The following is a 22,457-nucleotide window of genomic DNA, read 5'->3' on the forward strand; positions in this document are numbered from 1 at the left end:
TTGTTTGTTTCTTTTTTAAATACAAAGAAAATGTAGCTGTTTAATCAATGTGAAGATTTTATTGATTATTTCTTTGATTTTATGGTTCGCTGTAGATTGAGCTCGGTCAGAAATGTGATGGTTATGTTGTCACTCAAAAGTCGCAGAAATGTGTGAATTAAGCTCAGAAATCATTTTCAGATCCCCCAACTTTGAGCTCTAGAAAAAACATCTTTGTCATGATCCTGGATTCTCTCTGTTAGTTTAATTTGTTACTCTTGTATATTTATTATTTTTCATATTCTTGTCTGGTTTTCTGTTTACATTCAATTTTCATTGCACTGGTCTTCCCCTGTGATGTCTGTGTCTTTATGTAGCTCTGAGCCCGAGTCACTTTCCTGTCTGCGTGATTCACTATTCGGGTGGTTTTGGAATTTTCTGGTTTCCCACGATTCCTTATGAGTCTCGTTTTTCTTACTTCCTGCTTTTTCTCCATTCATGTTTGTAGATAGTACTAATCTACTAATAACAACTTAGATTTTGTACAGTACTAATCATATTAACACACTAATTGTCTGTCTAACTTACTAGCAGTCACTAGTTTTGGGTAATTTGTAATTTAATCACATAAACTAACAGACTAACTTTATCTCTACTTCTATACTGCTCTATAACTTTGCCTCCCTGTTCTATCTCTAAATTGCCTGCCTTAATTCAGCGAAGTGTTCGCACCTGCTCTCCCCTATCACTACATTCCTTTACTCTGAGCAATTGTCTACTCCCTCGTCCGGAGCCGTTTGTATTACATGTGTTCTAGCCTTTTTCTGCTACCCCGTATCCTGTCTGTTTTTCTGTGCCCTGATTTTTGAATTCTCTGGTTTTTGATATCTACCTGTTTTGACTTTTTGTTTTTGGATTTTGAATTTGTACTTTCGCTGGTTTGGTCTGTCTCCAGACGAGGAGTACTTTCAGAGTTCTCCTTGAAGTCTGTCTGTTTCACGATTACGCTCTGCCTGTCCCTTATCTACCCATCTGCCTGGATTACGACCATTGCCTGTTTTTGGATTACATATCTTCCCTCTCATTAAATCTGCCATTTTCTCATCACCCCTAAGTCCTCTGTCCCCCAAACCTGACAGCCAAACAGATTATATTACTGATGATTACACTGGTCTTGATGATACAGGTTGATGATTATGATGATGATGATGCAGATTTGCAGTGATCGAACATGAAGATGGTGATGATGATGGAGGTTTGTGGTGATGATGATGGACCATAAAACTTGTTAGCGATGACTATGATGGTGGTGACGGTGGCCGTTTTGCTCCTGCACGTGTGGCACTGTAACACTATGGTGGCTATTTTGCTCCTGCGGGTGCGGTACTGTAACACTATGGTGGCCATTTTGCTCCTACAGGTGCGGTACTGTAACACTATGGCGGCCATTTTGCTCCTACAGGTGCGGTACTGTAACACTATGGATGACGAGGAGAGGAGGGAACTGATGCTGTTCAGCAACCAGCGCAAGAGGGACAACCTGGGGCGGGGCAACATCAGACCCTTCCCCCTGACCATGACTGGAGCCGTCTGCGAGAAGGTAACTCCTCCACCATCAGGGGAGCCTTTAGGGCAGTGTCATGACCACCACAGATTCTTATAGGCTAACCAGATCATTTCTGTGCATTTTTCTTGATGAGTACAGGTATAAACATTAAACATCATAACCCATTGCAGCTGTATTGTACGTCAATGTGCTCCGAATCACATTTCCAGATGACACCTCAAATTGGAATGTATTGACATCATCGAAAGGGAGCTACAGTAAATAAAGCTAACAATGATAAGGTCAATTAGTGATTCTCAGAGTGGAGGGGCCATTGGTGTGCCATTGACACTGACAAGTAAATTTGTAGATGCTTACCTGAGGACAGGGGGAAACGAACTGTCAGCTTATTATAACTGACATTTCTCAGTTTTATCTGAATTATCACAGCTTGGAGTGACATTTGGCATAGTCAAGTGTGCAATTTCATGTGCATGCAGAACTCCTTGACCAGTAGGAACTGAGCTGTAAGGAGACTGACCAAGCAGGAGGTGGAGAATACTGGAAGGTTATGCAGATGCTGAAGGCAGTAAATGATCTGTCCTGTCTCTGGCAGTGTGGAGGGCAGATTAATGGGGGAGACATCGCGGTGTTCGCCTCTCGCGCCGGACACGGCATGTGCTGGCACCCGCACTGCTTTGCGTGCAGCATGTGTGACGAGCTGCTGGTGGACCTCATCTACTTCTACCAGGACGGCAAGATCTACTGCGGCCGCCACCACGCCGAGCGCCTCAAACCCCGCTGCTCAGCCTGCGACGAGGTCAACAGATCTCCACACTGATTTACTGTACAAATCCTCATACACTGATTTACTGTACAAATCCTCATACACTGATTTACTGTACAAATCCTCATACACTGATATACTGTACAAATCCTCATACATTGATATACTGTACAAATCCTCATACACTGATATTACTGCATTTACTGACTGTACAACTCCTCATACACTGATATTACTGCATATACTGAATGTACAACTCCTCATACACTGATTTACTCCATTTACTGACTGTACAACTCTTCATACACTGATTTACTGCATTTACTGACTGTACAACTCCTCATACACGGATTACCTATATTTACTCTACACACTGATTTCATTGCATGTATTGACTGTACAATTCCAACCACAGCGAGTATATTGCATGTAGTGACTATAATCTCCATCCATACTGATTTCACTCCATGTACCTATTGCATAACTCCCCACTGCCTGACTGACTGTACCACTCCACCCACACTGATGCCACTGCATGTAATGACTGTATAACTCCACCACACTGCTTTTACTACTTATGTACTGACTGGTGGTATTTTTTTCCCCCAGATAATCTTTGCAGATGAATGTACAGAGGCAGAGGGCAGGCACTGGCACATGAAGCACTTCTGCTGCTACGAGTGTGAGACGGTGCTGGGGGGCCAGCGCTACATCATGAAGGAAGGTCGGCCCTACTGCTGTGACTGCTTCCAGTCCCTGTTTGCAGAGTACTGCGACGCCTGTGGCCAACAAATAGGTGAGTGCCTTCATTACCCAACACCACTCTGCCTTCTGACATACAAACCAATGACACATACAGTCAGGTCCATAAATATTGGGACATCGACACAATTCTCCTCTTTTTGGCTCTATACACTGCCACAATGGATTTGAAATGAAACTAACAAGATATGCTTTAACTGCAGACTTAAAGAACGGTGAATGGTGTAGGAATTACAACAGTTTCTATATGTGCCTCCCACTTTTTAAGGGACCAAAAGTAATGGGACAATTGGCTGCTCAGCTGTTCGATGGCCAGGTGTGTGTTATTCCCTCATTATCTCATTTACAAGGAGCAGATAAACATGTGCTATTTGCATTTGGAATCTGTTGCTGTCAACTCTCAATATGAGATCCAAAGAGCTGTCACTATCAGTGAAGCAAGCCATCATTAGGCTGAAAAATCAAAACAAACCCATCAGAGAGATAGCAAAAACATTAGGTGTGGCCAAATCAACTGTTTGGAACATTCTTAAAAAGAAAGAACGCACCAGTGAGCTCAGCAACACCAAAAGACCCGGAAGACCACGGAAAACAACTGTGGTGGATGACAGAAGAATTCTTTCCCTGGTGAAGAAAAACCCCTTCTCAACAGTTGGCCAGATCAAGAACACTCTCCAGGAGGTAGGTGTATGTGTGTCAAAGTCAACAATCAAGAGAAGACTTCACCAGAGTGAATACAGAGGGTTCACCACAAGATGTAAACCATTGGTGAGCCTCAAAAACAGGAAGACCAGATTAGAGTTTGCCAAACAACATCTAAAAAAGCCTTTACAGTTCTGGAACAACATCCTATGGACAGATGAGACAAAGATCAACTTGCACCAGAATGATGGGAAGAGAAGAGTATGGAGAAGGAAAGGAACTGCTCATGTTCCAAAACATACCACCTCATCAGTGAAGCGTGGTGGTAGTGTCATGGTGTGGGCATGTATGGCTGCCAATGGAACTGGTTCCCTTGTATTTATTGATGATGTGACTGCTGACAAAAGCAGCAGGATGAATTCTGAAGTGTTTCGGGCAATATTATCTGCTCATATTCAGCCAAATGCTTCAGAACTCATTGGACGGCGCTTCACAGTGCAGATGGACAATGGACAAACCCGAAGCATACTGCGAAAGCAACCAAAGAGTTTTTTAAGGCAAAGAAGTGGAATGTTATGCAATGGTCAAGTCAATCACCTGACCTGAATCCGATTGAACATGCATTTCACTTGCTGAAGACAAAACTGAAGGGAAAATGCCCCAAGAACAAGCAGGAACTGAAGTCAGTTGCAGTAGAGGCCTGGCAGAGCATCACCAGGGATGAAACCCAGCGTCTGGTGATGTCTATGCGTTCCAGACTTCAGGCTGTAATTGACTGCAAAGGATTTGCAACCAAGTATTAAAAAGTGAAAGTTTGATTTATGATTGTTAGTTTGTCCCATTACTTTTGGTCCCTTAAAAAGTGGGAGGCACATATACAAACTGTTTTAACTAATTCCTACACCGTTCACCTGATTTGGATGTAAATACCCTCAAATACCCTGAAAGTCTGCAGTTAAAGCACCTCTTGTTTGTTTCATTTCAAATCCATTGTGGTGGTGTATAGATGAGAATTGTGTCGATGTCCCAATATTTATGGACCTGACTATATCTCCCAAACATCTAAAAGCACTGTGAAAGATTTGAGCAGTTTGAGCAGGCATACAGAATGTCAGGTGGGCCACATTGAAAATCAGTACTAGGGATGTAATATCTAAATGTGTGTTTGAATTTTAAAACTTTGCTAATTCAAACAAAAACTAGTATTTCATCCCATTTTTGTTTTACAAAAAAATACAGCACATTTAAAGTGGCTAAGCTACATGACTGGGACCCGGAAGGTTGGTGGTTCAAGCCACGATGTAATCGCCCTAAGATTCGCAGAGTAACATCACAATGCTCCCGGGCAGGATTTTCCCCTGCTTAGTCTAATGAACTGTAAGTTGCTTTGGATAAGTGTCAGCTTAATAACTATGTTCATAACTGTACAAGAGATTTGTTTGAATTTGTAAAAAATGTCTTCCGTTATGTTAATAAAAACACTGCGTAAATGAATAATTATTAGGGCCCAATTTAAATTTCCCATTAAAGTTGTAGTTAAATAACTTAAATGCACTATTGAGAAATTTACAGCAATAAATGACTCGGTAGATGAACTGTTGCTCAAATGAAAGACAAAAATGATAATGCATGAATCCTTCATTAATTCACAACAATGGCTTACTTAAACTGAACTGAACAAATCAATCTCCTTTGGACGGAAAAAAATGTCAGCCGTTATAGCATTAGTAGTGCAAGTTGCCACTTGCATAGCAACTTTGCAGGCAACTTTCTCTTTGGTTATTATTTTGTCTCCAGTGCCGTAGAACCTGTAATATTTGCAAATGGCACTTCTGAGTGCTCCAATTTTTCTTGTTTTCTTTGTACAGCCTGCAGGCACTTTCGCCTTCAACTTTGTGGATTGGCTTGTGCCCTTTTGACATTCACAATGGTGACTAAACACATTAGTTTGGTGTGAATGCAGCTTCCTTTGTATGATAAACCTGTCACACAACACTGGTGTTTCTATTAGCTGGAACCAGCTGTGTTTGGCACATGAATCAGGAATATCAAGAACATGGTCGATGAAAAACCAGAAGAAAACATTTTTTGAAAAGATGGGAGATTCTCTGAGCCACATCTAAACAAGCTTACGGCAATGAAATATCTTACCTCCATTATATATCCATTACCTTAATCCATCTGACTGGAAAGTACAGGCTGGTTTCATTTATTGAAATATGATGAAAATGTTATTATCCAACTTTTTGACATGGTATGTCTTTTTATTAAAATGTATTGCGGACAATGATGCTCAAATAGAAAGATATAGAAGATTGGCATAATTTGAGGTTTATGTGGAGCCGCATGGACCTGACATTGTTGTGTTTGAAGTATTGATCAGGGTCAGATATAACGACTGCGCTGTGTCACTGGTTACTCAACCCTACAGTCTGTAAGTTACTGACCCCGACTGCGTTGTGCTAGCGGTGCATTGTGTTGTGTCGCAGGTATTGACCAGGGTCAGATGACGTACGACGGTCAGCACTGGCACGCAAGCGAAGAGTGTTTCTGCTGCGCCTGCTGCAAGCGGTCCCTGCTGGGGCGCCCGTTCCTGCCCAAGCAAGGCCAGATCTTCTGCTCGCGCTCCTGCAGCATGGGGGAGGAGCCCGCCGACTCCGACTCATCGGACTCCGCCTTCCAGAGCGGCCGTTCCCGGGGCAACGCGGGGAACGAGCTAGAGGCCGTGCTGGCGGCGGCGCCGGACCGTTTCGCGGACGACGTGGACCCTCTCCCGCTGCAGATGGACCGCATGAGTCTGGGCCCGCCCCGCGACCAGCTGGAGACCTCGCCCACGCCCCTGCAGCTCCTCAGCCAATGCAACGTCCGGACGGCCTACAGCCCCACCCCGCCCACCGCCGCCAAGCGGCCCAGTCAGGGCCCGCCTCGCCCCGGCTCCTGGGCCAAGGAGCCCAGCGAGACCAAGCGGACCTCCATGGCTGCCTTCAAAGGGCAGTCATTCAACGACAACTGGATCCGCCCCAACCCAGAGGAGTTCTGCCCTCCCAAGCTCAAAATGCAGATGAGCTTTAACGAGACCTCCAGCAATGGGTTCTCAGGAAAGAGAAGCATCAGCCTGCACGGGTTCCACAGAGATGCCGGGGCCCAGCTGGGCAGAAGCAGGAACCCCATCAGCGGTCTCAGTTTCCCAGAGCAATTAAGCCCCCTGGAACAGACGCCAAGGGGCTCGATGGAGTCTCTCGCTCTGTCCAACGCAACAGGTAAAAAAAAGCACAAACCGCTAATTTGTTAATCAACAGAAATATGATTGCATGAATCGTGAAACTTACTGACAAGTGTTATTTTGCAAAATCTTTCAGCTTTATTTGACAGCGTTGCCTCCAAAATCAATGTGTCATGTACCTAGCTACTTTTTTTAGTTATATGGGGTTTTGAAATACCAAATAAGTGCACTTAACTATAATTCTGTATTTGTAAATGTGGATGAAAATGGTTGTTTGCTGTCCCTGAAAATGTTCTTTCAGATGCAAGGCTTTTACATTCTGTGACATTCTGCTTGAGAAAAGATGTGATTGTTTGATGTTCCACATGGCCTTGTCGTTAACAATGACTCCCTAATGTTTCTTAGGCACATCGATGGACGGAGGCGGCAAGAGGCAGGAGCATTTGTCGCGGTTTTCCATGCCGGATTTGAGCAAAGACTCGGGCGTGAATGTGTCGGAGAGGAGCCCCATGGGAACGCTGGACTCCTCGGTCCCGTTCCGGAGCACGGAGTCGCTGCAGAGCTTGGGTTCTAGCCGGCGGTACCCGGGCCTGGAGGTTCCAGTCCGGCTCCAGTACCCTCTGGGGTACCGCGGCTCTCCCCAGGGCTTCCCCTTCGAGGGTGCCTCTGCGGGTTGCCACGGCGACATGCGAATGGCCCCCACCAGCGAGAGGACGCGGCGCCGGGCCGAGGCCCTCGGGGGCCCGCCGCACCCCCGACACCACCACCACCACCGGCACTTATCCCGCCATTCCCGGCGGTCGCGCTCTGACAACGCCCTGCACCTGGCGGCCGAGCGTCACGAGCACGACTTCACCCCGCTGCAGTACCACCCCCAGCCCGCCGGGGGCGGCGGTGGGTTCCGACGGGACCTCTACCGGCCCTGCCCGCGGACCACCTCCGACCTCTCCCTGCAGAACCCCGTGGGCCGCCGGCTGGGGGCCTTCCTGGAGGACCACGAGGACAAGGCCGACTGGTGCTCCACCTGTTCCTCCTCCTCGGAGTCTGACAACGAGGGCTACTTCCTGGGCCAGCCTATCCCCCGCCCCGTCCAGCTCTGCTATCTGACCAATGAGGAGCTCCTGCACAAGTACGGGGCCCCGGGGATGGGCGGGGGTCCTCTGAGCCATCGCAAGCACAGGAAGAGCAAGAATTGCATCATTTCATAGTGCCAAATTACAACTCCAAATCACAGACCCAGTCCAGATCAAAAAGTGCATGGCAGTAGATGACAAAAAGAATGACCCAGTTTCATAAGAACAAATGGATATTAGAATGTTAGTGCGTGAAATTACACAAAATGACAGTTGACGGATTAAAGAACACAACAGCCCTTTGCAGACATTCTAAAGCTTGGCAGTTCACTCCAAAAACCTCTTTTTCATCTGAAACGGCTTTGAGGGCTCCCCGGGAGAATGGTAACATCAAACAAGCCCTTGTAAAACATTTACAAAGTTAATTTCATTCTAACATGAAACGTGGAACATTTTTTAATGTTGTAAAGTCTACAGTGTGTGGTGTACAGTGTGGTGACCATTGACGGCAACAAATGTTCTGCATATGTACCATGTATAACTATATACCTTTTATTGAGAGTATTATGTCTCCTGGAGCTCTTGCACCCTGTTAATGAGCAAAAAATGAAAATAAAAAAAGATCTTTAATGAATGCACTTCCAGTGGCAGAGAATAATGGCAGCATGGTGGAAAGCGCCTATATGCAGGCTTCTCTTTCAGGATATCTGCCATTGGCTGAGGCTGACCATGGGCTTGAGCACAAAATGGACATTGATTTACCTGCATCAGTAGACAACTAAAGCATTTTGTTGTACTGTTTGCTGTCATCTCCTTATATCACTGGTATAAGCAGGTATCTCCCTGCTCTTTGCATTATGTACCTGTTCTGTTAGGCTGTGGATGCTAGCAACCTTCTTTTTCCCAGTGAAGCACTGTAAAGTTCTGTAAAGTTCTGGGTTAATGCATTGTTCTTGGTTCTAGAAGTTACCGTCAAATGAAACTGTAAACTGTATGTAAATTTGGTAAGTTGATGTATTAATGTAAATATTGTGCAAATGAGGCCCCACATATTTTTATATTTTGTATTAATATAATGTACCATATACTGTAGTCATGTACCATATTACTCTAGTAATAGATATGCATGCACGTCTGTGGGCTGACCTGGTGTTGTGATAGAATTGAACAAAGTATTTCAATAAAAATAACTTATTGACACCTCTCCATGAAAATGTCAGAGAACGAATGATTTGATGTTTGTACTGTCATCCAGTGGTCAGAAGAGGCAATTGCAATATACTGTAAAAAGATGGCAAACTGACAAAGACCTTTAGCATATGCTAAACCTTTTAGCACACGTAAAGCTAATAACACAGCCAATGACTGGTACAAAACCAATACCATGACCAATCATTGGTCATGTTATTGCTTTTGCATATGCAAAACAGTTTTTCGCATACTAAAGGTCTTAGTAGTCTTAGTAGTTGTTGGAATGCTTTTTCATGAGCATTCACAGGAACTGTCCAAAGAACAGGCCTAACATTACAGGCAATATAAAAGAACAAAACAAAACAAAACAAAACACAGTCACTTGTGTTTTCTTTAGGCACATTAATAATTGTGCTGACGGCATTTAATTAAAACATAACAAGTTTTAATTAAACATAACATAACTTTTCACAAGAACTAGAATAAGACAGTGGACACCCAGAAAATGGACACTTTTGCAAATTTACCAATCAAATCTGAAATGAAGAGAACACCACAGGATACAAAGCACAGTTTCTTCCAGGTCGCACAGTACAGCTTATGGAACATACAGTACAACCTGACGTTTATCCAGGTCAGAGAAAATTCAGACAGAGTAGTTTTCAAAGCTCAGTTGATCACAGGGGTGTGATTCCTGTCCTGTTTAATGAGGACATGCTGATCGTCAGATAGTGGCATTTGTTGAACATTGTCTCCTGCTATCAAATGACATACCCAATTCTGATATCATTGCTTGAGACATTTAATAGACCAAAATCTGTATTTCCTGATACTGAAAAAAAATCACATCCCATATGAGGGTAGTGTTGGGAGTCATACTCTGTGATAACCACAGGGAGGAACAGACTGGTTTCAGTACTTGTGGGAGGTTGCAGTAGAGGAATCCTGGGAGTCGTATTCCTGGATGAAGCGCTCCATGGCTTCCACACAGCGCAGGCCGATCTCTCTCAGGTTCTCCTGCAGCGATGCTTGTATCAGCCGCTCCAGAGACGGGTCCTTGTCGATCAGCATTTTCACTACAATGCCCACTGTATCACAGTCCTGCTTGTACACCTGAAATGCACACACACATACAGACATATGTACATACAGTACACACGCGTGTGCAAACATGCAGACACACACACACACACATGCAGTTAGGATGAAGCACCTGGATACAAACGTGTGAATATTTGCATAAAAATACAAATGGAAGTTTATTGCCTGATGCTCTCCAAAATTGTCTGTATTTCCTGTCCACATATGTATTTTGTATTTCCAAAAATGTTTCATTATTTGAAAAAGAGCAACCAATAAACATACTAACACGTGCATGTGCTGTCACATTAAAAGTTTAGCAAAGACTAAAAACATGACCTGGCTACAAACTACAAATATAATCATCTCCTTTCTTGTTCAGTTCCCCTTTGCTAATTCATTGACTTCACATTTGCTTGTCAAGGGAAACTCCACTTGGTAATCCAGGTGATAGACGGTCTCCAATGTTGTTTAATGTTAAGGTCAAAGGTCATCACGCATGTCTAAAAGGTTCCCAAATATGAAATAAACTATTACCCAAGAACTTTTACCCAAGCATTTTTAATCAATCTGGGGAGAATGATGCAAAAGGGATAGTTCAATTCCTGGGTGTACATATACAGTGAGCTCCATAATGCTCGGGACAATGACACATCTTGATTTGGCTCTGTACCCCACAATTTTAGATTTGTAATCAAACAAATCAAATGTGGTTATTGTACAGATTCTATTTTATGTACGGTATGTTTATACAAGTCGGTTTCACCATTCAGGAATTACAGCGCTTTTTATGCATAGTCTCCCCCCCAGGGCACCATAATGTTATTGATTCTCAGCTTTTGATTGCCTTCTGTTAGTCTGTTTGTCAACATGAGGATCAGAGTTGTGTGAATGAAAGTCAAGGAAGCCATTACAAGGCTGAGAAATAATAATAATAAAATCACATAGGCCAAAAAATAGGCGTACCAAAACCAACGGTTGAGAACATCATTACAAAGAAAAAGCTCAGCAATTACAAAACACCTGCGAGGCTAAGAGAGACCTCTACATTTGATGACTGGATTCCAACCATTATGAAGAAAACCCCCCAAACACCTGTCCAACCGACCAGAATCACTCTTCAAGAGGCAAGCGTGGATATGCCAGTGACTACTGTCTACAGGAGACTTCATGCGCGGAACTACAGAGGCTACTCTGCAAAACAGAAAACCACTAGTTAGCCCATCCAGGTTACAGTTTGCAGGGTTCCGGAAAAGGGCCCTGTGGACAGATGAGACCAAGATTCACTCGTGTGAGCGATGTGGAGAGCAGTGTGGAGGCTAAGAGGAACTGCCCACGATCCGAAGCACACCACCCCCATCTGAGGCGCGGGCGTCATGTGCGGCTGTCACGGACGCGGGCACACTTGTCCTCAGTGATGATGTAACTGCAGGCAGCGGCAGCAGAATGAAGACTGAAGTGTACAGAAGCCTCTTGTTTCAAATTCAGAGCTCTGTTCACAAGTCCATTTGAAGAACGCAGCAGGCTCTTTCAGGTACCACTTAGCTCTTACCTGGCCATCCTGTTTTTGCAGCTAACGAGCGGTTTGCATTGTGCAGTGTAGCCTCCGCATTTCAAGTTATATTGAACTAAAATGCAAGGAAAATTGACAAGATAAATGCATTCCAAAGTAAAATTAGTAGAAACTTTTCCAGACAGGGCAAAAGGAAAGCTTGCACTGCCCAAGTGGCAAACTGTGTAGTTGCTCTGTGTTTTTTATTATTTTTTAATTAATAACAGAAGTCTAGTTTACAGTATACAGGTTGTTTTAAACATTTGAAAATCCAATCACAGCCAAATGCGATTTTTATTTTATTTTATCCAGTTTGGTTGGATCCACAATCCATAGTTGCAGCTCTGAAATTTCTGGAGGGGTTATAAATGCAGATGTGGGAGTTTTCTGAAAGCTCTAATAACCAGCCCAGCTCAGTGCAGATGAGATTGAATCATTTTTTATTTAAATGTTTCAAGGCCCGTGAGCAGGGAGACGGGTGTGGAGGAATATGACGTGAGGGAGGAGGAAGTGCTGACTCGCCTGCCGTCCATCATGCGCGTTCAATTAGCACAGGCAGGATTAGCCTCAGTCAGCACTATCGCCCTCACGCAGGACTCTACATATGCTGCTCATGAAATTTAATATCTGACCTTTTAATTCATACTGGGGTGGAACACCATAAAACATGCGAAATACAAAATGCACGCAAATACTGTATAAACATGGAGACATGCAAGCATATACGCACACATATACGTGCGTATATCCATACGCACACATGCAAACATGCACTCACATGCATGCATGCAAGCATACATACGTGCATGTGCATGCACACATACACCATACATGCAGGCACATGCAAGCATACACGAGCGAGCACAAAATCCCACAGACGATGATGCACTCAACCACATGCATGCAAGCGTCCACACGCATTGGCCTAATGTCCCACCATGCTTGCTGTTCCGCCATGCCTCTCATAACCCCAGAGAGAGGCCCACGGCGTGGTTCCGATGGCCTTAATCGCGTGTAATCCTCAAACAGATCGGACGGCAAGGGAAGCAGATTCCCTCTAATTATTTTACCACATAAATTCACTCAAATGGGGATATGTCAATGGATTTTCTCTGCTGTCGCCGTCGTGTTAATTTTGTGCTTTTGTAAGCCTCTCTGGCATTATCTCCGCCTGCTAAGCCTCCCTTCAGCTGGTACATTTCACACCAAAACCAGAGCCTCACACTCGCATATGACACAGCATATGCAATAGAGCCCTATTCATTATAACAATATAATACAACACTGACGCAACGGTACGGTAGAAATACTGCAGCAGTACGCTGAAACCTCAGTAAAACCTCGGTGAACGAGTGCCTTTCTAGGGCCAACCTACAGCCTTGGGTACAGCTGAAGGTTTATTCAGCTGTACCCAAGTCAACAGCTTTTAGCACCGAATACTCTGAGTGTTACAGCTTCTGAGAGCACTACGCTACAGCTCCTCCTTTCCAGTTCTGAACATGCTCAGTTCAATGGTTCCCCATTATCTGAAGCCATCCCTAAATCTCCACGTCAGCTTGAACCAGTGCCCACCTCATTGGTCAAATCTGGCTTTCCTGCACTCTCCTCTGTTGCTGGGCATCATCAACCACTCTCTCACCTCTGGCACTGCACCTAGCAGCCTGAAGGTGGCAGCAGTCCCACCTATTCTCAAAAAGGTGCTGACCTTGGTAACCCACACCCCCATTTTAATTGCGCCCCTCTTAGCCAAAACACTGGACCCTTACGATCAGGTTTCTGTGCAAACACAGCATTGATACAGCTTTTAGCAAAGTTGTCAATCATCTTCTCCGTGAAGCTGACAACAGCCTCGTAAACATCTTAGCGCGACTGGATTTGAGTGCAGCATTGACACACCCTTTCACCAAATTTTGTGTGCTGTTGAGTGCTTCTCTAGCCGTGAGTGCCTTTCTTTCTGTTGCTGTGTTTGACTCTTCTCTTGTAGTCTATGATAGGCAGCAATACATATCTATTAGGAACCTGAGAACGTTTTGCGACCTTGACCCACTCATACACATTAGTTGAATGTATTATGTTGTTTTAGAAACCTAGAATATGCTCCATGAAACATTTACTTTTGAATTAGTGGGTAACCATCCTTGACGGCTTTCTCATTTGAACCTCACATAATACAGCATGTCAGCAGATCTACTGTCTCTGTAACATATCGCTACCCTACTCCACCAGAGAAATGACAGAAATATCTGAAACCTCTTTTCACACAGCATTCACAAAAACATGACATAGTCATCCTTCTTTTTCTAACTAACTGGAATCTGTAACTGTACAGTATGTGTTATTTGTAACTAACTAGCAATGCCTATGTGTCTATATACCACAAACGTGACCTTGAGTATACAGAAATGCACCGAAGTGAAACACATTATAATTATCATTATTATTATTATTATTATTATTATTATTATTATTGTTGTTGTTGTTTTAGACAGTGTTACACTGTTATTGTTAGTTTTACAGGCTTAGACAGCGCTACTGTTGTGTTGCAGTGTTACAACGTTACAGTTAGACAGTGTAACAGATTTAGACAACACCACAGTGTCGCTGTGTTAGGCTTGCTCATGTTCTGCCTGCTGCAGGTTGCCTGCTGCCAGATTGCTTGCTAATGGCTTCTCCTGCCTGCAGTAACCATGGAGATACTGTAAGAGGTGCAGAAAAAGGCCTGCCCTTCAATATCAGGAGTAATAAAATGCTGCACAATGCTCTCTCCTTCTCCAGCTATATTTCCTGCTCAACTACTCTCTGTGTCCTCATTGGAGGTCCTTGGCCATTCTTTGATGAGCCAAGACTGTTTACGTTTAAAATACGTTCGAAAATAACCGTGTGTGAAAATGTCTACATTGTATCGTTATATCACAAAAAAAAACACCGAAAGGTGATTCTAATTTTGATTTCTGTTTTTTTGTATCACGATTCTGATCACATGATTCTCAGGGACATCACAAACAAATACTTAGAAAAAAAAAAATACAGTCGCTCGAAGCAAGGGAACCAATACGATAACTGTATAAAATTCAGGATATATTTTCCAAGAACATCACATTGAGATGACTGATCGCTGAACTCATTTGAGAAGCAGATACACGTGATTTTGAAATGGCAGCTAATCGACAAGTAGCATGAATGCTCATGTACAGGTATTATTCTTATTAAATAGACGTGGAGTCCTCATCAAGAGGAGGCATCTGTTTATGCCTTATGGGTGCTAGATTATCAAGCAGAGCAACACTTATTATGTATCTTATTATCCATAATATGGTTGCTGCTCCCAAAAAAGATCAAGGTAGCACGTCCAACAAATATGTTTACAAAACCTTGCCCTGCACTGCCTGCCACTCTGAGTCGCAGAGCTGATGAGCTCTCGAGATTTCCCTTTTCTCCCGAAAAGGGTAGATCACTGCGAGAACCCTGTGGCATTTTAATAGCAGTAAATTATACAGAGAATATCTCATTTTCAAAGTGTCAGCCTTCACTATTTTTATAAACCTTCCGGCCATCCTGAAATACCTTGAGTCAAACATATCGTTCTGTTCCGATCCTCTCCATTTCGTTCAACCTTTACTCCTCCACGTTCACAATAAAATTAAACTGGTACAGAAATATGAGAGATGAGGCATAAATTATGCTGCTGTATGTATTGCTCAGCGCTGTCGATGAAACTTCTTAATTGCGATTAATCTCACAATTTCAATAGTTAATCACGATTAATCACATATCTCACGTCAGAACAAATTTTTTTCAGCATTTATTTTGGTTTTAAGCAAGCAAGTACGATTGGACTGAAAGTAACGTAAGCACAAACAAGCCAGGATGATTCAGATGTTATTTAATGATACCTCTCCCCTCCTTGTTTTCAGCGCAGTTCCAACGCTAGAAGCTGCATCAAAATGAAATTTAAATGACATTGGCAGCTTTTTTTCTTTTTTTAAATATAAATTTGGCACCTGACGTGGGGCTGTACATATCCAATTTCCGCTCTAATTTGGATGGTCCAATTATCTGCAACTGCAGCCTTCACATTGATGCCAACTGCACAGACGATTCATGACAGTGTAGACATCCTTGGTTCACCTGGAGAACGTACAGCATCACCAGCTGCTTCCATTCACAGTGCAGACTACAGCTAAGCTTGCACAGGAAGGCCTTTCATTGGCTGCTTTAGTCTGCTTTAGCAAATGACTGCTATTACTCACGAAGTAAACACTAAAGAACGGTGGAACACAACGAGCACAATCTTCTTCTAAATGGCCTGCTGTGTCACAAAACTGCACTGTACAAAACCTACAGCCAATGAAAGTAATATTAAAGCTGAATTATTGACAAAAAATATGTTAATCACTGAAGTCAACTGAGGTACTGCATTGACTGACACACCCCTGACAGCAGTTCACTTCCCACTTCGGTGCACGGCGAGTCACCAAACTGTCCAACCTCAAAATCCATGATAAAAATGACACCTCGCCAGTGTGACAGCTCACCACATGCTACATTCCACCCACCGGAAAATAGAGCCCTAAATATTATTATATCTCTAAACCAGTTAATCTGAAGTACTGTATAATAGCTGTGAAACAGCAGCTAACCTAATAATTATGTTCGACTGAAATAAATGACTGAAATGAAAAATTATTGAATCCTTGAAAGGGCCTGAACAGGTAAGGTTGGTGCTGATATACTGTAGCCCCTCCCACTAGATGTACACATCATGTGAGGGGGCAGCGTTTCTCGAGTTGTCTGGCTGAACAAGCTCTGCAGGCTTCACACCATTAAGTTTTATGCCATATGGAAAGATGATTTCCTAGTATGATTGATATTCACAATCTAATAAAAGGTAACCAGTAGACTATTTAATAATAGTGGAAGCCAAATCTAGCCTGATAGGCCGGAAGTTTTGTAGCATAACTCAGTGTGCATATGCCCTGGGGCACAAGGGTTCCAGACATTTTCATCCCCCTGTAAAGAACCTACTCTACCTACTGTTAAAAAGAATTCCTGATAAATGTTGTCCTGAGAACATACTGGGCTCATCTCGATATTTTCTTGGCACAAGAAAAATCTAAGCAAACTGACAACTCCACACAAAGAAATGCTCTTCATGAACAAGAAACAAAACAAAAGCGCTACAATATGCCAGAGTAAAATGGCTGCCAGAGAACTGAGAAGCAATCTTCTGTGTTGCTTTGTTCTGTTCTAAATGAACTGTGTAAGATGGGTTTTTTTTCCGGTAGGAAATTGCTTCTTGCTCTGTGGTGATTGTGCCGGTACCCACCTCCTCGATGTCCCTCCTCTTTTGCTGAATGGCTCGATCTCGCACTGTGGCAGCCCTCGTTACAGAAGATGGGGTCCCTCTGCTGGAGGCATTCTCTCTTTCCTGAGAGATCTGTGGGTGGTGTGCAGGGGAGAAAATGACTCACTGTTAGTAGCCTCACATGCCAGGCCGATGGCTTTCTGCTGTAAACCTGTGCGGTTCAGGGTCTTGTTTCAGGACAAAAGTGACATGCGACTGAATGTCTGTGAAACGCCACCATTTTACATCTCTTTTTGGAGCGTTTCACAAATATACTTAATGAAATTATTATTTTAAAAATTGCCATTTCATTTCACAAGTGTATCTTGGAAAGCCTGTGCTTGGGACACTGTTCCAATGGCAACGCCTCTGCTCGTGAACAACTGAACATTCTGTTCACACAGATTAGGTTCTGACAAAAACACAACCCAGTTAATAATCTGAATTTCCCATATGTGGACATATTTCAAATGAGTCAAATTTATTCTTGAAACAAATGAAAGAAAGAAAAAGACAATACAGGTTCTTGTAATGTTGTATCACTGATTCTCATATATCAATTAGTTCAGAATCAAGAATGTTGCACACCATGACATTGCTGTCCAAGGGAGGCTAATCAGTAAACCCCATATACCCACCCCTTTTACAGGACATGGCAAATATTTTCTAACCAATCACATAGCAGCTCAGTGAAAAAGAATGCAGCAGGTCAGACCAGTGATTCACACAAAGCGCTTGTGTCAGCCCAGTGTACGGTGCTACACTACTGTACAGTGCTGTACTGTACGGAACATTCTGTGTATTTTTAACTGAAGGAAGCCATAGCCTACCATGATGGAAAGAGATTTAATTTCCCTCTCTCTGCCTGTGCGGTGAGCTAAGCCTGGAGCATCTGAAAAATAAACAAAATAATAGTCAGATCTTTACTAACAAGTAAATTCCACAAGATGGGAAAATGAAATTAAATATTCCAAGGGATGTGTTCAAGGAACAATATATATGGCATGGGATCCAGTTATTATAATTTCAATGGATCGAAGCAAGTTAAAAAAAAACTGGATCAAGGCTTGTCGGTAAGAAAATGATCTGCAGGAAATAAAACGTGTTCCTTTAAGGGAAATCATGGGGTATAGTTTATAAAATGTGCCTGGTGAGGTTTGAAAGCAGTGTTCCAGTGCGTGGGAACAGAATTGTTATGGTTCATTATATGCTGCAGGATTCAGGCCTAGCTCTCTCACACAAGCGGTGAGTCACTCTCACACATCTCAGAAAAACACACAAAAACCTGCTCCGAGCTCAGAGAACACTGTTCCCTGTGATAACGCCGTTCACATGGCCAGGAAATTATGTTCAAATTCCAAATACTCCAGAGAATAAATTATCCATGGTGTGTCAGTGGAAAATATAATCATTAGATACAGTGAGTTTTTTGATACAATTAAGCTAATTATAATTATTCAGCTTCAGAATAACGGACTTCTTGAGGAATGAAGTACATTACAGAAGAGCACATATTGCATTATGATATTTCCTGGAAATGTTGCTCACAAACTAAAATGAATAAAAGGCCTATGGTATTTAAGAGTCATTAACAATGAATAAATGACTTACTTTATATAACACATTTCTGCACCATGTGACATGCACATTCATACATTGGTAGCATTAAATGTTTTCAATATTGGGGAAATCTGGGGAAAGTCTGAGCCACAAATTGTTTTGTTTTTGGTCTGATATTCTCAATAAGCAGACAAAATGTAGGCTTTGGTTTTTAAAATTAATTTCATTTGGGTGAAATGTGGATCTTTGGGTCTCCTTTAGCATGGAATTGCCCATATGTTACAAAAAATAAACATCTGCATTTATTTTAATGCGTCTTGACTACATTTGATGAGGACTGGACCATTGGTAAATGTATGCACTCATTATGTAGCTTGTAGGCTGAAAAGGTTTGTTCCAACCATACCTTTTACCTTATCGATGTTTCATAATTGAACAAGATTGCCACCTGATGGTCAGGCCCTTGCATTGACTTTACCCAGACTCGCATTGTCGCATTGACTTCGTCAAACTGTTTGAGGGTTTTCTGCTAACTTCTGCTCTTAATTATTTAACTAAGCCCAATCATATATATTTTTGACTGGGGTTTGATATAGGAGTGAATGAACACTGGTGTTTATAGCTAAAAATTAAGGCAGAATATTAAACAGGCACAGAAATCAGCCTATAATGGCCCTCCAGCAGTTGTCCACTGCTGCAATATAAATAATTAAATAATAATTTCTGATAACTTTGTTACCGTTTTGAAACTTGGCATACCATTGTAACTCTTTGATTTCCCAGGAGAAAATTTGCGGGCTTTCCTCACATCATCATATTGGTGAGCAGGTGGGGGAAGATGTAGACCTGTATGGTGCCTTCTGGGATGGAAACCCATGCCTTCAGATGAGTGATATCTGTGTTCCCTGAAACTGGAGCCTGGCCTTCTTAAAGACCCTTCACTCTTTATAAACCTGGAAAATCATAAAGAGCACAAATGAAGTACACAAGCACACGCGCACACACACACACACACACACAAGCACACGCGCGCGCGCACACACACACACACACACACACACACACACATGCACACACACACAAAAACACTCTTTATTAAGAAAATGAGGAGACATGCCATGACATTTAGTGATTCCTTTAAGGTTATTCCTTTTATGCTCAATTATACAACAGTTAGTTCCGGTCAAGTAATTTGATTGGACAATAGGTATTCCATGAGTTCTCAAATACAGTACAACATCACTCAGACCTCATCACAAAATGGTATTAGTGGCTGTAACTGTCTCGCATTGCTCGGCAACTCTATAAACAAATGCAAAGACTGACTAGCTAGCTAGCCAGCTAACTAGCCCGTCTTTGCTTTTGTTTATAGATGTACCTGGCAACAGGAGAGAGTTACAGTAGCTAATATAATTCTGAAGGAACTATTGTCTCAGATTACCATTACTAGATAAATAGACTTGTCTACAGAGCTGTTGTATAAAAGTAATATCACACTTGAGGTTGTGCTGTTGTACTGAATATCGTGTGATTATCTTCCGTACTCGAACTCTGGCCTTGTACCTATTGACCGAATCACAGCCGTGAGGATATACAGTACAACAGTATTCCCTCTTGTGTGATATTGCTTAAATATTTCCATTGATTGTTTATTTTGGTTCATATTTGGGCTGTATCCCTAATAAATACAAAAAGAAATAATAAACACAAATAATTATTGAGTAACTGATATTTACTCAATAAATAGCTGATAATTAATCAAGTGATGATTAATGCAACAAAATTATATAAATTGTATATAATATATTACTTGTCGATTTATTTTTTTATATAATAATATTATATATTAATATTATAACATTATGTAATGATACATATGATAAATAAATAAAATATATTTATTGGGAAATATTGTTATTTAACCATATAGAAATCATCAACATAATAAACACAACAGAATGCTTACATTTACAAGCATGAATTTATGATTACACTGTTTGAAGGGGACTAGGAATTCTGAGCCCCCTGAAATAATATTGCACTGGGGGCCTCCCATCCTACTGGATTTTTTGTGGACCCTCTTCCCCCTTCACTCCGAATAGGCACTCCGAATATCCCCCAACCTGTGGACCCCTAGAAGCGTCACCACCTTTCAACCCCTTAGCAACAGCCCTGGCTCCATGTGAACCTACCTCGGCCTCTTTTGGAGAGACATACTTCCGCTTCTCCGAAAAGGGCTTCTCTCTTCCTGCGAAGATCAACCAGCCCATAAAAACACACTTCATGCAGGTCTAATATTCAGTTAGCACCTCATAACACCCCTGAAATGGGCTGGGTGGGGTTCGTGGGTGAACTTGTATAAAAAGGACTACAATTCCTACATGGCTCACTCAATACGGACATCATTACCCAATTGTTTCCTTTCAAGTCCAAAGTGGAGTAGGCTTACAGAGGCAAAAAGGAAAAAATAAAAAAAGTGTCACTGTACAAATACTTACAGACTGCACTCTATATGTCATGTGATCTTGGTACTTTTGAAATATTTGCCTTTTAAAAACTTTGACAAGTTCTCATACAATTTCTTTCTGAAATGAAGTTATGGAATATAAAACGTCTAATAATGCCCCTATGTTTCTTTAGTAAATTTGTGTTAAGTAATCTACTAATTTTGTTTGTGACGTAGGCTATATCATTTGCATGAGTTGTTGACAAGTCTACGACCATGTCAGTTGAGAATCTTGATATTTTCAAGTAATTAGATGTATTTAGAGTTTTTAGAAATGCTTAAAGACATAGCTGATATTTAAATATTTCTGATGTAACGTAGGCAAAAGATGCAGCTCACCAAAAGGAACTAAAGTCTCCGTCTCTAGAATCTACCTGTCGGCCTACACACAATAGAAGGCTGAATTATAATTTAGGATAGGCTAGTTAGATACACAATACCATTAAAACCTTTACGGAATTAATTCGCGTGGTTAAAGCGATCCAAGTGAATTCATTATGTAAATATGATTTTTAACTGTTAACGTTTAACCTACTTTTGGTGCAACACAGGAAACGAACTGGCATTCAAACGACTGGCGACAGTTTCGATGGCAATACAGGTAGGAGTAAGCTGTCATTGGCAGGTTAAAGTTTATTCCTGTCGCTTAAATATAAAAGCTACACACACTCGATAGCGATCGATTAAAAGTGCCCGATGCATACCATTTTCCAAGGGAATGTTATGCTATCCCCACCGATACCTCTTTAGGTACGCAACACCAAGCCCATCTGAAAGACCAGGAAGAATGAAAACTCACTTTCATTTTCGGTTAGATCTACATCCGCATTTGTCTTTCAAGTTTGTACTTTTCGCATCACGAATTTAGAAATTATATTAATCTAGAAGGGTTTACAAAACTGTTAATTGCAATATTTGCAGCTTCAGTCTGCTATACTTAATACTACGGGAGGGGTAGCCGAAGTAGAAATATAATTGTTACCAAAGTGGGGCTAAAAGGATACAGCAATATTAAGCCGTTAAAATATTAATTTCTGATTTGTCAACCCACACAGGTTGCCTGTTATTGCATTTGAGATTTGCTCCAAGACCTTCACCTGCTTGCTTTTCTTTGCCGTCGTATGCGACTACTGCACCCATCCATGCAGCTACTCAAGTAGGCTACTCTAAAAGATTTGCAGAAAAAGTGTGTACACAACAATGAGTGATCCT

The 22,457-nt window shown here is 42.1% G+C and overlaps 2 protein-coding genes across 6 annotated transcripts in view; one reads left to right on the forward strand and one right to left on the reverse strand.

Annotated features, from left to right (window-relative positions):
• Positions 1-9,226, forward strand: part of LOC133138627 (prickle-like protein 2) — a 49,994-nt gene extending 40,768 nt beyond the window's left edge. For all 4 annotated transcript variants that reach the window (XM_061257536.1, XM_061257538.1, XM_061257539.1 and 1 more), the window contains 5 exons: positions 1,442-1,579; positions 2,142-2,345; positions 2,922-3,108; positions 6,206-6,976; positions 7,345-9,226. In XM_061257536.1, coding sequence (XP_061113520.1) covers positions 1,442-1,579; positions 2,142-2,345; positions 2,922-3,108; positions 6,206-6,976; positions 7,345-8,147 — 2,103 coding nt within the window. In that variant the 3' untranslated portion in view covers positions 8,148-9,226. The remainder of the gene's footprint in view (positions 1-1,441; positions 1,580-2,141; positions 2,346-2,921; positions 3,109-6,205; positions 6,977-7,344) is intronic.
• A 359-nt stretch (positions 9,227-9,585) lies between these two features.
• On the reverse strand, positions 9,586-22,049 carry LOC133138628 (periphilin-1-like). 2 transcript variants are annotated; one of them, XM_061257542.1, is made up of 6 exons: positions 21,950-22,049; positions 20,932-20,987; positions 19,499-19,692; positions 18,010-18,071; positions 17,162-17,272; positions 9,586-10,316 (listed from the first exon to the last, which is right to left on the reverse strand). In XM_061257542.1, the coding sequence occupies exons 1-6, from the start codon at positions 21,950-21,952 to the stop codon at positions 10,116-10,118; spliced, it is 627 nt and encodes a 208-aa protein (XP_061113526.1). In that variant the 5' UTR covers positions 21,953-22,049; the 3' UTR covers positions 9,586-10,115. The 2 variants fall into 2 exon arrangements, with proteins under 2 accessions (XP_061113526.1, XP_061113525.1); XM_061257541.1 differs by lacking the exon at positions 21,950-22,049 and adding an exon at positions 21,781-21,929.
• Between the last annotated feature and the right edge of the window lie 408 nt (positions 22,050-22,457).

Source organism: Conger conger, chromosome 10 (assembly GCF_963514075.1).
Source record: "Conger conger chromosome 10, fConCon1.1, whole genome shotgun sequence".
NCBI classification, from domain to species: Eukaryota; Metazoa; Chordata; class Actinopteri; order Anguilliformes; family Congridae; genus Conger; species Conger conger.